The sequence below is a fragment of the Nannospalax galili genome, unplaced genomic scaffold, assembly GCF_000622305.1.
Source record: "Nannospalax galili isolate Female #2095 unplaced genomic scaffold, S.galili_v1.0 scaffold1169, whole genome shotgun sequence".
Taxonomy (NCBI): Eukaryota; Metazoa; Chordata; class Mammalia; order Rodentia; family Spalacidae; genus Nannospalax; species Nannospalax galili.
Genome location: NW_008360301.1, coordinates 1,282,400 through 1,299,852, shown reverse-complemented (window position 1 = coordinate 1,299,852; position 17,453 = coordinate 1,282,400). Strand labels below are relative to the sequence as shown.

The window sequence follows — 17,453 nt, the reverse complement described above, 5'->3', positions numbered from 1 at the left end:
TTTGCATTTCCTTATTGCAAAGATGTTGAACACCTTTTAAGATATTGGCCATTTTTATTTCTACTTTTGAGAATTTTCTGCTCAGGTCCATAGCTCATTTTTTAATTGGGTCATTTGTTTTCTTGGTTCTTTGTCTTTTGAGTTCTTTGCATATTCTGGGTTTTTGTCTCTACTCTGTGAGCTTCCTCTTTAACTGCCTGTTTCCTGTGCAGAAGCTTTTCACTTTTATGAGGTCCCATTTGTCAATTGTTGGCCCTAATTTCTGAATGAATGGAGTCCTATTCAAAAAGTCCTTTCCTGCTCCTCTATTTTGTAGGGTACTGCCAATGTTTTTTCTAGAAGTTTCTGTTTCAGATTTCTTATTATGATATTTGATTCATTTGGAGTTGATTTTTGTGCAGGCTGATAGATATGGGCCTAATTTCATTCTTCTAGATGTGAACATTCAGTTTCCCCAGCACCATTTGTTAAAATTACACAATTTCCTCCAGTGTGTATTTTTGGCAACTTCATCAAATATCAGATGGCTGTAATCATGTGTGATTAGGTTTGGGTCGTCTATCTTTTTCCATTGGCCTATGTGTCCGTTTTTATGCTAGTACCATGCCATTTTATCTGTAATATAGCTTGAAATGTGGTATGATCATACCTCCCGCACTATTCTTTTTGCTCAGGATTGCTTTGGCTGTCCAGGATCTTTTGTACTTCCATATGAAGCACAAAACGTGATGGGTTTTCTGTTTCTTTTAATACTGTCATAGAGATTTTGATTGGGATTACATTGAGTCTGCAAATTGATTTGGGTAGGATGGTCACTTTAGGATATTAACACTACCAATCTATGAGCATGGGGGTGTCTTTCCATTGTTCAGTGTCTTCCTCAGTTTCTTCAGATTTAAACTTTTCATTGTAGAAGTCTTTTACCTCCTCGGTTAGGCTTATTCGTAGAGGTTTTTTTATTTTTGTTTTTGTTTTAGGCTGTTGAGAATGGGAGTGTTTCCGTGATCACTTTCTCAGCATTTTTATTATTGCTGTGTAGAAAGACCATTGATTTTTTTTTTTAAAGTTGATTTTGTATCCTGCCACTTTACTGACAGTGTTGACCATTTCTTGAAGCTTTCAGGTAGAATTTTTGGGCTCTTACGTATAATATGGAATCATCTGCAAATAGGAATAATTTGATTTCTTTCTCATTAGTATCCCTTGAACTTTCTTCTCTTGTCTTATGCTCTAGCCAGGGCTTCAAGCAAGGGAGTGCAGGTAGTGGACAGACTGCTTTCATTCCTGATTTCAGGGGGAGTGCTTTGAGTTTTTCTCCATTTAGGATAATGGTGTCTGTGAGTTTGTTATATAGAGACTTTATTATGTTGACATATGTTCCCTCAAGACCTTTAAGACTTTTATTATGAATGCATCGTGGATTTTGTCAATTGCCTTTTCTGTCTATTGATAATCATGTGATTTTTCTCTTTAAGTTCATTTACATAATTTATTACATTTATCAACTTAGATGAAACATCCCTGCATCCTCAGGATAAAGTAAACTTGATTGTGGTAGATGATCTTTTTTTTTGGGGGGGGGGGTCTTTTTTTAAGACAAGGACTCCCTGAAGCCGCAGCTGGCCTGGAACTCACTATGTAGACCATGCAGGCCTTGAACTCACAGAGATCTGCCTGCCTCTGCCTCCCAAGTGCTGGGACTACAGGCGTGCACCACCATGCCTGGTGATCTTTTTCTTTTTTTTTTTTTTTTAATGAATGTATTGCGTGCATGTATGTGAGTGCGCCTGCATGTATGTGAGTGCATGTATGTTGTGCAATGCCACAGAGGTCAGAAGAGGGCTTTGGATTCTTCTGGAACTGAAGTTAAAGACAGTTCATAGCTGCCATGTGGGTGCTGGGAATCAAACCCAGGTCCTCTGCAAGAGCAGTCAGTGCTCTTAACTGCTGAGCCATTTCTCCAGCCCCAGAGTAAACTTGATTGTGATAGATGATCTTTTTGATATATGTCGACATTCTGTTGGCAAATATTTTATTGAGAATACTTGCATTTATGTTCATTAAAAATATTGGTCTGTAGTTCTCTTTTTTGTTGTATCTTTACCTGTCTTTGGAAATAGAGTAATACTGACTTAATAGAAGCATTTGGAGGTCCTCTTTATATTTTTTTGAATAATCTGAAAAATATTGGTTATATTTCTTCTTTGAAAGTCTGATAGAATTCTGCAGTGAGTTCATCTGAACTTGGGTTTTTTTCAGCTAGAAGACTTTTTATTACAGTTTCAGTCTTTTTGTTATGGGTCTGTTTAAGTTATTGATCTCATCTTGTTTTAACTTTGGTGGTTCAAGTGTATCTAGAAATTCATCCATTTTTTTTAGGTTTTCCAATTTAATGGAGTATAGATTTTTAAAGTATTCCCTTACAATTTCCTGAATTTCTTTGGTATCTGATGTAATGTTTCCCTGTTCATCTCCAATTTTCCTATTTTTAATGTTGTCTTTTCTTCTTTTAGTTAATTCAGCTAAGTGTCTGTCAATTTTGCTTATCTTTTTAAAGAACCAACTCTTAGAGTCATTGATTCTTCATATTGTTATTTTGTGTTATTGTTTCTTTTGTTGTTGCTGCTGTTGTTTTGAAACAAGATTTCCTTGTAGCTCCAACTGTCCTGGAATTCAGTATGCAGAACAGGCTAGCACTGATCTCACAGAGAGCCACCTGCCTCTGCCTCCTGATGGATTAAAGGCATGTGCCTCCACATTCAGCTGTTGTTTCTTTCTTAGTTCATTCATTTCAGCCCTGATTTTTATTATTTCTTCCAGTGTACTAGGTTTCGGTTTGGTTTGTTCCTGTTTTTCTGAAGTCTTGAAATTAATCAAATTGTTTATTTGTGCTCTAATTTTTTAATATAGGCATTTAGAGCCATAAAATTCACTCTTAGGACTGTTTTTAATGTATCCAAGAGGTTTCGGTGTGTTGTGTTTTCATTTTTGTTTATTTCCAGGAAGTTTTAAATTTTGTTTTCTTTTCTTCTTGGACCCATTCACCATTCAGTAGTGTGTTGTTTACTCAATGGCTTTGTTTAATTTCTAGAGATTCTTTTGCTGCTGATCTCAGGCTTTGTTTATTGTACTGTTCATTTTGTTGCTGTTTCTTTCCCTTTTCAGCAGGAGTGGGGTTGCTGTTGTTTTGAGAAAGAGTCTCCCTGTAACCCCAACAAAAAGATGGATTTTGTTTCTTAATACATTTGACCAGCCAGTTTCTTTTGGTTGGAGAGTTGAGGCCATTAATCTTTAAAGTTATTGAAATGTAAGTGTTGATGGCACTTGATTTGTTGCTTTTTGCTGCTTGTATTCTTAGTCCTATTTTGTATTCCAGTAATTACAGTAGCATCTGTTTTCTCTCTCTAGCCTCTTGAGCGTGCTCTTTTCTTCTGTTCAGTCCAAAGTATTGCTTCCAGTGTTCTCTGTAGCACTGGTGTGATAGCCTTGAATCTTCATGTTGTTTACATCACGGAAAGTTTTACTTTCTCCTTCAACTATAACTGATAGCTTCGCTGGGTAAAGGAGTCTAGTTTGACATTTGTGGTCTTTTAGAACCTTTAGAAAAAATGTTCCAGGCTCTTGGCTTTATTCTGATGGGTTTGCCTTTGTGTGTGTTTTGTGGTGTTTCTCTTACAGCTAAGTACCCTCTTTTTATTCCATACAGTTAATGTTTTTACTGATATGCTGTGGAGAGTTTCTTTTCTGGTTCTGTCTGTTTGATGTGCTTCTTGTATCTGTAGGGGTATGTCTCTCCTTGATTTGGGGGAGTTTCCTTAATCTTGCTGAGATCTGGTCTATGCTGTTGACCTGAGAGTCTTCTGTGTCTATTATTCATAGATTTGGTCTTTTCAAAGCATGAAAAGTTATCACATGTGCCTTTGATGTGTCTTTTTAAATTTTCATATTCTTCATGTGATCTAGTTCCTCTACTTTATCTTCTGTTCTTGATAGTTGATCGTCTGCTTGATCTATTCTGCTAATAAGACTTTCCTTTGAGTTTTCTAATTACATTATTGAAACTTTCAATTCTGTCTTCATTTCAGCTTGTCTTCAGTACTTCTCTGTTGAATTCACTTTTCAAATCCTCAGTTCTCTTTGTCATTTTATTTTATTTTATTGGAGTTCAGTTTATTCTTCTCCTCTGTAAGTTCATTCAGGTGTTTTCTTCCTGCCCTCTTTAAATCCTTTGGATTCTTTGATCATGCTTAAAATTATTCTTTTTTTTTTTAATTCCATGTCCTGAGATTCATGTAGGTGATTCTCATTAGAGAATACTGTTATAGGACTAGTGGGTTTTGGGGGGGGGGGAATATTGTGTTGGTCTTTCATCCTGTTTGTGTTTTGTGATCTGGGCCTTTGGATTTATTTTGTTGATTTTGTGCCTGATACTAGAGTTTAGCCTCCTTCTGTTGAGTGGAAGCTTTTGCTGTTTGCCCAAATTTGGTTGATTTCAGATCAGGCACATAGAATTTGTAGGTCCTATTTACTGTTGATTAGAGAAGCTGGGTTGTTTCCAATTCAGTGCTAACTCAAAAGCTTTCAAATGCTGGCCTGACTGGGCCTGAGCACTGTTGAGTAGACTCAATGATAGTGTGTGAATGCAACTCCAGGCTGGGCTTGGGTTTATGTGGTCAGTGTGGGTGGGGTCTGGAGTTCTCACCTAGCCAAAGTGCACTCCTGTGCAACTCTGGAAGGGTTTGGGTAGAGGTCTGGAGGACTTGACTGACTGAAGAGCTCTCTCCTTTGTGCCTCCAGATGGGCCTGGGCAGGGACTTGCGGGGGCTGACCCAGCTGGCTATCCCTCCTATTTGACTCTGGATGGGCCTGGGCAGGGACTTGGGGGGCTGACCCAGATGGCTATCCCTCTTATTTGACTCTGGATGGGCCTGGGTAAGCGGGTGAAGGACTTGTCTGCTTAAAGTACACTTTGCAACTCCAGATGGGCCTGCACAGGGTTCTGGACTGTTATTCTAAATCTTAAACTCTATATCCTAATTTCATTTTTTTCCATTCAAGTATCATTTCATACGACTTGTTCGACTATAGGATTCCATTTTAGAACCTTCTCAAGAACTATTTGTAATCAGTTTCTAATAAACTTTTATAATCAGATATTTATAGTATTTGTTTCTTTGGAACCTCATAGTCCTCTTGACATATGTGTTGAATGTGACAGAAGAGAATCTAAACTAAGGTTGTAAATTCAAATTCACACACTGGAGAAAGGTCTCTTATGGTCAGTGGTTTCGTGTTTGCATCTCAGTTTTTAGGTCTATAGTAATCAACTTAACAAGTGAATGAATACATATAGTAGTATATATGTATGTATATATATATACACACATATATATACTACATATATGTATATACAGTCTACATATTTTTATATATATCTCCCCATTAACTACGTGTACTCCACTTAGCAGAAGTTGTAACATTGCAAATGAAAAGGAAGCCTCTTGCTACAGTCATCCCTGTCAGTCACCACCACTCCAACCGTCCCCCACACCCCAACAAAACCCTCTTTCTTGGAGTTACTCACTGTATTCTCCTTTCCTTCAGGAATCCTCATCATGATGTCCATGTGCAGAGAGGTGCATGTATATGAATACATCCCATCTGTCCGGCAGACAGAGCTTTGTCACTACCATGAGCTGTACTACGACGCAGCCTGCACTCTGGGGGCTTACCACCCGCTGCTTTACGAGAAGCTTCTGGTGCAGCGCCTGAACATGGGCACCCAGGCAGATTTGCATCGCAAGGGCAAGGTGGTCCTGCCAGGCTTCCGGGCTGTGCGCTGCCCCACAGCCAGCCCTAACAGTACACACTCTTAAAAAGGGACTCTTGGGAATCAATGTGCAATAAGGTACTGCTGTTGTCCTCAAAGTCACAAAAAAATACTTGAAGATAGGTTTAGGCAATGTAGCGTTGAGTCTTTCAACTGTAACTTAGTGGTGGCCATGGAGAATCCTTTTCATTCTAAGCCATTGGGTATCTATTACTGCTTTAAATATAGAAATGGAACTTTAGAAACACCCAAGAAAGAATCCAAAACAAGGGATATATAGAAAGAAAATAAATGTGTGACCATGGGCATGATACCCCTAAACATGCTAATCTTGCCTTATCGCAGGGATACTCTTTATCAGAATTGGTTCCAGCCACAGGTTTCAGTGATGTTACTGCTAGTATGGTTTCCATCTCAGAACATCCAAGTTAGGGCCCCAGAGCTAGTGTGTCACGTGTACATGCACTCCTCACTAGGCAGGCTATATTCTATGATGAATGTCTGAATTGTCATGCAGATGCTTATTTTAATGTCAAAAATTTCTTGTATATCCTGCCAAGCACATGATTTTGCAACCACTGTATCCCATCTCTGCCTCCCAGTTGCCCTCTGGAATTCCTGATTCTGTGAATCAGGACACATTTATAAAAGCATAGCTTATCCATCCTGAGTTGGCCAAGATAAAGCCAAACAAAAGCCCTGGGAAAAGCATAGACAAGATCTTTTGTTTTCCTTCAATATTTAGTAGGCTGGCCAGGAGTGCTTAACCCACTCAGACAACATCATGGGCTAGTACATGCAGGATCCTGGCTGGGACCCCAGACATTCTCCAGCCCTGGCTCTTCTGCCTTGTGGTACCTGGTCTGCAGAGGCACCTTGCAGCTGTTATATAGCCAGTGACAGCTCTTAGGGAAAGCCAGGAGACACCCTTGTTTCTGCCAAAGTAGAAAAAATTGCTGGGAGTCCCCTCTGAGCTGCAGGGGATGCACACCTAGTACTTTTATAGGAATTTCTTACAGGCTTTTCAGCTATTAGAAATTTGACAGTGGTGTGCTCCTAATGTTCACTAATCCTACTGACGTGTAACTTGAATGCCACCCTGTTTTCATTCATGTGTTTTACGTCAACGGTGTGGCAAAGACACAGAACTGAATAAAATTATGTGAAAGCATATATTTTTAACAAGGTAAATAAATACATGTTCATGTGGAAAGGCAAGTGGAAACATTCACCCCAGTGTGTTAGCTATATTAGATTTTTAGATCTCAGTTTCTATCATTATGAGAAACTCTTTTTTTGGGTTTATTTTGTTTTACTTCAAAGATAATACATGAGAAACATTTATTTCAATATCAAATTAGACATAGCTCAGTGGTATGGTAACTAAGACTTTTTGGCAATGACAATAGCAGTTTAATTAAATACAATCCCCCTTGCAAAGTGTGTGACTAACAGGAGAGTTTTATGGAAAATATGTTTGTTTGTTTCAGGATTAGTTGGTTCCAGAATGCTCTCAGGACTGCTTTCCTGAGCAAGTATGGTTTTCAGAGACCAATAGCTTCTGTTCGGCTATTCTGCTCATCAGATATCAAGCTGAATCTTAGACATCAGGGTACTTAGTGCAGCAGTAAATAAAAGGAGTTAGGATTTCGGTTCTGACAGTGTCTCATAAAAGTCCATTCTGAGAGCTTTGTTACCAAGTCACTAACAAGGGATAGAAACCTTCATCCTGTGCATTAGCTTGTCCTAGTAGCACGGTGCAGCCAAGTTCCTTTGTCATTTCCCAGAAGAGCTTGGTCTTGATGTGTGTAATAATTTCCATAACTCCAGGGCACAGTGAGGAAACTGATGTGGTGAGTATTTGCTCCTGGAATTCTTGGATCTTTCTAGATCTTCCATGCTTTTCCATCTTAAATGCTCACAACTATTAAATTTCCTTTTATAGTCTTCCAAGTAGATTCACGTAGAGGCATCCTTATTATCCAGACAATCTCCTTTGGTAGCAATGAGAATTTGGTTAGAGAATAATTTATTGAGGTCAATGTGAATATTCAAGTTCAAAAGCCCCACAGAACACTTCAAAGACTCTTAAATAGCATTCTGTTGTAGCACATGTACTTTTAAAAGGATACTTTCAGTTTTACAGGGGTTACAAGAAAGACTGCAGAGCATAAAGGAAATGCAATTAATTTTTTTGAATTTATTATGGCCCTAAAGACTCTTGGGAGTCAGATTCTGTTAAACATCCAGAAAATGTGATACACATATTAATATACTTTTGTCTAGGCATTCTTGCATTTAAAAGTTTAAGTAGCTTAGCCTCTCGCAAATGTCATACAGTAATGTCTAACGTGAAGGCTGCTTCTCACATTAGCTGGATGGGTCCTAAGTGGCAGTATTTTGCCTGACATTGATTAAATCCTTCCAGGCTATGAACACCAGTAAACCCACAATGTCTGTGGAATATAAACAGTAACTGCCCTCCCACCTCATTTCTTCCTGGCTCTGTCCCTTCCAGAATTGCCTAGCCTCTTCTGTGAGGGGATTCTGGTTAGGGCCTCATGGTGCCCCTGGGGTACATCAGGTGCTCCTTGTCCTACTCTCAGGACTAAAGATGCCACATTCCTTTGCATTTCAAGAAATTATTGTGCTATCTTTTATTGTGGTTGCAATCATGAAGAAAATAGTGTTAACCAAGTTGACAGTTCATTTGCTTCTAGATTCTCCCTAACTTCTGTTTCCAGCTTTCCATATGGGGTAGGAGATAGAAGGCAATGAGGACACTCAAGCACAGGCAGCTCCCATGCGTAACAGTGCTGGGCCATGTTGCAGACCACACCCACCAAATCCTTACAGAGCTGCTTCTGTGGAAGGACAAACAGTGGTCAGATAAAAGCTACATGTGAGCATGCAAGATGTGCTTTAATGGGCAAGGCAGAGGCTCGAAAAGATTCTTGAATTGCTGTGTCTTTGTCTGCCTGGACACCAAGCTCAAAATGCTCTGCTTCAGAAATGGCTCTTTGTGTGTGTCCCGTCCCTTTGGTTCCTTAGCCAGTCAGTGCTGGACTCTGGTAGTCCTCTGTCATTGAAGCCATAACATCTGAGCAGAAGAAATGCTATGATAATCGTGTTTTCAAAATTGGGATGTCAAAGGCCCTAGCTCATTCTGTGGTATGTTTGTGAACCAGTTCATTGTGCTGGAGTAGATTACAGTTTATGTTACAGGCCGACCCATCTCCAGTGTAAGGAACACTCACATCTACTGATTAATCAGATGCTTGTTTGGTGCATTAACTGGGATCAACCTTCAGTTAGTAATGTTATGATGGAAAACTGTGTACCAGTGAAGTGATTGATTTTCACCAAGTTTTTTTTTTTATAATACTCCATGCATATGATCAAAGTTACACGGTCCAATTTTTGTTTTAGCTATAGGAAGAGAGAGAAAGTGGATTGAGGCTGCGGGGATTACCAACAGATGTGTGATTGAATATGTGGGACATAGTCTCCAGATTTGTCCCCTCATACTGTGCTACTTAGTCTCTGACTTTCTAATAGTTCAGAATGCTTGTCCAGTGGATACATGACTGATCAAGGCAGCTCTGTTTAAAAACTAATTGTTTAGGTGAAATGTACCTGAGTTTAAACATGCTTTTTTATATCTATCTGGATATTTCCACTGTGAAATGATTCCACATATTTCTGTCACTCAGACATTATTTAGACACCTGGTAAATGAATGGTATTTTCCTGACGGCTGAAGAAAATGAAGTGATAGTTCTGATTCTTGTTTTGTTAAATGAATGAAGCTTTAGTAAGGAAAAATATCCCAGCATATTCTCTGCAAGTGTAAGGTAGTGAAATTTGAAGAATTGCAGCTATTGATTGAACTCTTAGTATAGAAGTGTGCATGTAGATAGTTATATAATTGTGTATATATACTTATCTACACACATGGTTGGTTTTATATTGTCTTTTTCATTAATCTTTATGATGAAATCTTTACAATAAATTTTATTTTAATTATGAAAACACTAATTTTTTAAAGAGAAGGAAACAAATATTCTATGTCCTTCTGCTAAAAATAAATCAATCCTCTCCCTCACCACACATAAACATTGCATCTTACACATCTTGGCCACGTTAAAAAAATTATGACCAAAATTTTTTAATGATACCATAAAGGTAGAACCATTACCTTAATATTGTGTCTAGTCAGAAGCCTGATTTAACTCTGAACTTTGAAGAGAAGTTTGTTGTTTGCTTATGGTTTACAAGATTAGGAGAAGAAACTTTTCCTGAGTCTCTGGGACACCGTTCTCTAACCAGACAGATTTCACACAAATAAAATTCAATGTTAGCGCTGAATAAGACACATCCTGTCCATGCTAGATAAAATACCTATGAAATCTTTCCCGTGGAAACCAGTGAACTTTTTTGATAACTTTGGGAATTTTTTTGTATGATAATTTTTAAAATGAAATGTGTACTCTTCAAACTAATTAAGGCTTGAGGTTTTCCAAGAAGTACATTTTAAAAGTGTTTGTACACATTTTAACATTTGGATATTTTCTATTTTGGTTTTGTATATTTTTATGTGTACACAGTGTACAGACATAAATAAAACATGTTTTCATTTATCTAGATGGTGGTTCTCTGTTTTGATCTGAAGAAATTGCACTTGCAAATGAGTGACCACACAGCAAGCCAGTCGTAGAAACAAAAAAGGCACTAGGGCAGAATTGACTGGAAGGCTGAGCAGCAGCAGCAGTGATCATATCTGCAGACTGTGCATTGGGATGCACCCTGACCAGTAACTGGAGGCTGGTCACATTTTCTTCCTGGGGTTAATTGTCACATGCAGGAAAATGCCAGTGGCAAAAATCAAGTGGAAAACACTTTTTTAGGCTAGCACATCTTGATATTGTTTTAATAGCCCTGCATTCTGATGAATTGCTCTTCTCAGCTTCATAGTCTTTGTCACAGAAAATGCAAACATGATTAGAAGAAAGCCAGAGACAGCTGTGCCGTTCACCTGCACAACTCAGACTAGCCTTGGTGTTCTCATACCTGCCGTAGAAATGGAAAATCAGTTGATTAGGTCCTGAAAAATCGTTCTGGGTCATTTGTAGCCTTCTGGCTAGAATGTCAAAGAGTACTCAAATCAGAGAAGGCATCAGGTTTGGATGTGAGGACAGCTGTGGGCAGCTGGGGGATCCAGGAAGCATCAGTCATCCGGGGCAGCTGTGCTGACTTGGAGAGGACCCCACTCCTCGCACCACTGGCCATTTGTCTTCCCTCACAAGATGATGGCTTTCTTCCAGCTAATTAAAATGACTTGGCTCTGCAGCCTTGCTGAGAAGGGCTAGGGTAGGGCAGACACTAGAAGGTTGCTTCTCCATGCCCAGAGGGCAGCTGGTGAACTAGTTCAGAGGGCACACAAAGGAGACTGTGCTTTGAGATCACAGCATTGCTAGAGGAATTGGGAAAGAAAAGAATTAGGTTAGACAGATCAGAGATAAAGGAGGATGTGGAGACCTCCTGAACCTGACAGTGGTTTGACTTATGGTTCAATTTACTGTTTAGGAACTGTACTTTGAGGTAAAATTTAGGTTCTTTTCCTGAGCTAGAGCTGTGCAGTCCAGTCCCCTCTCATGATACTGGGCAGGCCAGCAACCACAGCTTAGTCCCTACTACAGTCAACCCAGGGTAAGGGCCCACAGTATGCTGTGCTGCTGAGCTAGGGTGTGCAGAGGCTAGGTGCTTACAGGCCCTTTTTTTTTTTTCTTTCTTTCTTCTTTTTACTTTGATGAGGAGAAGGGAGTGAAGATCAACTTGGGCCAGGGAAGAGGGAATAAAAAATCCAGGTTGGGTTTTCTGATATCATTTGAAAACCTGTAATTAATTCACAAACAGAACTACTACTAAATACACACCAGCTGACCAAGCTGAGTGCTGGGGAGTGCTGTGCCAAGAATCGCAGTGCAAGGGGTGACAGGGCACCTTCCCTGGACTGGCTCTCCCAGTGCATGGGGTGACAGGGCACCTTCCCTGGACTGGCTCTCCTGGCCCCTGTTCACTTTCACATCTCTAGCTGAGTTGAGTACTTAAGGAGATCTTAGAAGCAACCCAAATTAAAACACTATTATATGGTTCTTTACAGAAAAAAGTTGCTTACCCCATCATAAATACAATCTAGCAAGAACACTGTGTGCCAAATGGCATGCTTATAGTTTTCACAAAACCACCCTTCAAGGCAGGCATTCTGTCAGCCCCAGAAAAGGTAGGGTCAGAGAGACTAAGCCATCATCAGCCTGCTGTCACACAGCCAGGAAATGGCATGGAGGCTTACAGTCCTTGTCTGACTTCAAAAGGTGTGCTCAGACCTATGATGCAGGTTTTCATACAGCCCCTTCCTGAGCTACTGCCCTAATAACTCAACCCTAGCAAACCCACAACCTTGCAAACCAAGGACAAATTGTTGCAGGATAACTATAATAACCCTCACAATGACATTTCAATAAACTGAAAGACCAGGTGTGTAACTATATGTATCATATATCCATTGTGTAGTGGGTTGTACTTTCTAGGTTTATATAAGTACAGTCTGTGATATTCACAAAATGAAAAAATTGCCTAATGATGTGTTTCTCAGAACTTAGCTCCATCATTAAGCAAAGAGTGACTGAACATGGAATATTGTGAGATGTTGTGCTTTGTAATTTATAGGGAAAGCAGACCCTTCCAGTCCCCTAACTCCTCAGAGCACTGCCATTGGTGTGCACTATATGTGGCAGTCGAGTGCACCTCTTCCTCTGTTGTAAGAAGCCAGCCCCTCCTATTTCCATAACCCAATGAAAACAACTCCCTGTGTAGCTTAGAGAAAGTTACCATGGAGTGACACTCCATAAACTCCCCAGCTTCTGTCCTAACTAAGCTGTAAGAAGCTAGAGAAATAAATCATCCTTAACTTGAAGAATGAGTTTTCCGCTGAGACACTGATCAGAAAAGTCAAGGTAAAGCAGAAATCAATGCCTCTGGGAAAGGTGACACCTTCTCCTGTCCTTACTGACTTCGTTATCTTCCCAGGGGTGGAGGAAAAATAACAAAAGGGATTAAAACAGGAACTTGTGTTGTGGTTATATATTTAAGATGACGGTGAAGAGATTAGAGGATGATGTCCAGCTGCTTTTACTCCCATTAGCAAAAACCCAGTAGGGAGATCCATGGGGCTCTGGGAAACTTAGGGGGAGACATTCTTCCTGGAGCATCCACAGCCCAGTTGGGGATACAGGGAGAGCCAGTAGCAGTTGACAAGGCAGTTGAGAACCATCACCTAGCAGGATAGAGTGCTCAGATGCTGGAGAGGGGCCTGCAAGGATCATACCTGCTTTGTGCCATCATCACTAAATCCGTATATGGACCCAGGACTCCTATGCAGCCCTGCAGTTAAAACAGCAGCCCTACTCACCTAGAATGGGATGAGGTCAGCCTGCTGGAGATCAGCTTAGTTGTCAGGGTTGACCTACAGCTGCCTACAGCAGAGCCCACACATTGACCAATTGGGACTGGACATTCCCCTAAGCCTGAACACATGAGATAACCTGTTAGTGGGGATTTGGGGTATATAAGGCACCTCTAGGGTCAGCCACTGTTCTGACTTGGGGATACAGGTCAGAGCTACATATTGATCTGGCTCAGGCGGATGTTCTAATAAATAAGCCTTACATGTGTTTCTTTTGGTCCAGAGTCCACTGTTTTCTGGACCCAAGACCCTTGCTATGATAAGTGACTTAAAACTTCTCTAAGAACTTCATGCTGCAGTTGTTAACTTTATTTTTCAATAATTAAACCTATTTTCTCTCTTGGATCTCCCAACACACAAAAGCTACCATATTTTCCAACACAAGTTAAACCCTAACACACTGAAAGCTTTAGCATCACATAGAATATTGGACTGATGCTGTAGTTAGCATAGTCCCTGAACAAAGATGACACACAAATTCCTGAAGGATTCCATTTTTTTGGAGTAAACAGATAATGAGATAAGCCAGACATAGAAACAAATGCCAACTGCTTCCCTTTTGTGTGGGAGCTGGAGTAGTTGATTTCAGGGGTAGAGTCATGGCTCACAGAGGCTGGGAAGGGGCACAGTGCAAGGAGCCACAGTGGAGTTAGACGGAGTAAGATTGTGTGCTCTAGGCACTCACAGGAGGGTAGCTGGAGGTCACAACTTACTCTACATCCCATGAAACTTAGGGAGGGTTGCTTGAAAGAAACCAACACAGAGAAAGGGTAAATGATTAAGGAGAAGGAAATGGGAATGTCCTGATCTGATACCTGCGAAGGCTCAGTTTGCCTGCTTCACACCAGAAGTTATATGCAGGGCAGTGGAAGAGAACGAACTTGGCTAGTGGATCAGAAAAATGCAGAGCGTCATCCTAAAGGACCTACGGTGCTGATTCAGGAATAATTATACAGGATAACAGGTAGCAGGAGATTGCAGACTGGTAACCTCCCATTCACAGATGGGATTGTAGCAAAATGACATCTGATCTTACCTCGTCACCAAGATGTTTTTCAATTCTTTAAATCTCAAGAAAATATTTTTTGTGAAAGATGATGGTTTCCCCAGGCTTCCTGCCCATGTGCCATTCCTGACATATTACACAGTGAGTAGTCCCAAGGGAGTGACTGCCCAGAGAGGAGACACAAGTGTCCAGTGACAAACAGGAAGTTAACACAGCCCGAGAAGAGAAATTTCTTTTTATCTGGGAGCAGGGAGTGTACCTAGTTGCCCACAAAGAGAGAACACTTTTGACTAAAATTTTTCTTTGACAATTTCTTACGTGTATATAGTGCATTCTGTTTATGGTCTCACCCCTCCCCCTCGCTTGTTTCCTTCCCACCCCTGTCATCTGCCCCTCCTCCCTTTGTGACACACTGATTTTCACTAGGATCATCGGTGTGACCACAGGTTGGGATGTTCTTAATGCCTGAACTCATTATGATTATGCAGTCCATGCCTGTGCTGAGCTACCATGCTGCACCCCTCAAGATGCACCATGATTGCTAATTGAAAAATACAGGGAAATACATCAAAGAAAACTGACAGGGCCAGTGATGTAGCTCATTAGTAGGCTGTTTGCTTAGCATGTGCAAGACCCAGGTTTGAAAACATCAATCGTTACCATATTTGCTGGATAACTAGATAGATATTAACAAGATTGGAGATCATTTAGGTGGGCCCTCCCTCATAGACAGCAGCATGTAAAACCAACAACCAAAACTCTTAGGATTCTGGTTACTGGTAAAATTAATGAGATCTGAGTCATAGCTCTGACCCTAAGTGGAGCTGTGACATCCTGAACTGCCCAGAAAATAGGGAACAACCTGAACCTTATAAATAACTGTCTAGGTTGAGAATTGTAAAGAACAGGGGTATACCATTGCCCCCCCCCCTTTAGCAATTAATCCAGGGTCAGAGAGATGATTCAGTGGATAAAGGTGACTGCTACCAAGCCTGACAACCTGAATCCAATCCCTGAGACCCTACATGTTAGAAGGAGAGAACTGACTCCTGTGTATTGTCCTCTGGCCTTTAGATTTGCACCATGATATGCCCCCCCAACACACATACACACAAATAAATCTAATTTTTAAAAAGTTTTTTTTTAGAAAGACTCAGTCCAAATGGACCTGTCAGTTACCTGGAAAGGAAAATGCCCCTCAGGAAAATCTATCTGATTTAGAGACTAGAAGTAGTGTGAAGTCTACCTAATCTTTGGACGGCACCATGGCCCCTTTGGACATTGTCCACTCTCAGTCCTCTAGATAGCTGTCATAAGCTACCTGTCTCTGCAATGGATGGCCTGTCTTCTGTGCTACAGTCTCTGTCACATCTGAATTCAAAGGGGAATCACGAGACCGGAGAGCCAAGGGGGCTCAAAGCAAGATTCCAGTGACAATATTCACCATATTCCATCAAACCCAAGACATCATTAAGCGTAAAATTCACCATTTCTCCGCAAGTAACTACAAGAAAAAAATGTAGTTAAACAATAGCACAGGCAGAATGTCTAAGGTGTGTACAAGGTAGTCAATCACTGCTTAGACACTGAACGGATATGGCTGGTCCTGAGCCGAGCTGTGAAGTACAGAGGACACACTGGATTTCAAAACCTTTGAGGAAATGCAAAGTGTCTCAATAATTACATTAATGACATCTTCAGTGATATTTTAAATGTGTTTGCTCAAATTTAAATACATTATGAAAATTTATCCCACCATTTCTTTCTGCATATTTTGACATGTGTTGTGTGACTTTTCTGGGGAGACAAAGAAATATGTATTGGGGCTGGTGAGATGGCTCAGTAGGTAAAGGAGATTGCCACACAAGTCTGATGACCTGGAACCCACATAGAAGTGAAAGGAGGGGCTGGAGAGATGCCTCAGTGGTTAGGAGTACTAGCTATTCCTCCACAAGACCAGCCTCCATGTTCAGAGGCTCACACCTGCCTGGAACTCCAGCTACAGGGGTTCCAATGCTCTATCCTGGCCTCTGCAAACACCTGCACACATGGTGTGCGCACACACGCATGCATGAGAGTGTAAAGGGTGATCTCTCTCACTCTACAAAGTTGTCCTTTGAATTCCACATGCACACCATGGCACATGCAACCCCCCCCACATACACATCATGTCCACACATATACATGCACAATAAATAAAAAGGAAGATGTTTGTTAACCTTGGGTAGAGGGCACACCAGCAAACCAAAATGATTCTATTCAAGTCCAGCTTGGTGAACCAGTGAGATTACTGGGATTGCTTATAGGAACATAAGTAAACCCCCAAAGCAGCTGTGATATCAAAAAGCTCTGCAGACAGCACAGACAATTCTGAAAAGCTACATCGTTGAAAAGTCCCAGCTCTAGTCTGTCATTCCCCTCTAGTATGCTGTGGTAACCTCCCCTCACCAAGATGGGGCAGTGGGGAAGAGTGACTGGGGTCTCAGGTGAGGGCCCCTGCACCTCCCACCAGGGAATGTTAACAACCTCAGTTCTATGACCCATGGCCCGTGCTACCATACAAGCTCTGTTTATTTTGTTGCTGTGACTTCAGGCCAAGGTCTTCTGAGCTCACTACAGCAACTTTGCTTCATAGTGGTAGTAGTCATGTCAGGCCCGAGGAGCTACACTACAATGATATGCTTATTGGAAGATTTAAAATTGAATCTTCCCAATGGAGCAGACAGCAACTGATCTTCATCCGAAGTGCTGAGAAATATATAGGGGAAACAAGTGTCTCTGACAAATAGTCCTGAGAAACTGGATACCTATATGACCAAGAATGAAACAAGATTTCTATTTCTCAACATACATAAAAATTAACTTTGAGACTTACTGTGAGACCTGAAACTGAATCTATTAGAAGAAAACAGAAAAAGCTTCAAAACCCTGGAAGGGTAAGATTTTTTATTTATTTATTTTATTTTATTTTATTTATGTGTATGCATGCATTGCCTGCATGTAGGTAAGAGCACCTGTGTCATGCGATGTCCACTGAGGACAGAAGAGACTGTTGGATCCCCTGGAACTGGAGTTAGGACAGTTGTTAGCTG

General features: G+C 40.7%; 1 protein-coding gene across 3 annotated transcripts in view; it reads left to right on the top strand.

Annotated features, from left to right (window-relative positions):
* The window catches only part of St6gal2 (ST6 beta-galactoside alpha-2,6-sialyltransferase 2), a 98,058-nt gene that overhangs the window by 77,388 nt on the left and 3,217 nt on the right, over positions 1–17,453 (top strand). For 2 of the 3 annotated variants that reach the window (XM_008824244.3, XM_017795886.2), the window contains exon 6: positions 5,605–10,398. The exons of the other annotated variant lie outside the window; for it this stretch is intronic. In XM_008824244.3, coding sequence (XP_008822466.1) covers positions 5,605–5,876 — 272 coding nt within the window. In that variant the 3' untranslated portion in view covers positions 5,877–10,398. Of the gene's footprint in view, positions 1–5,604; positions 10,399–17,453 lie in introns of those variants that run through there. 3 annotated transcript variants of the gene reach the window in all.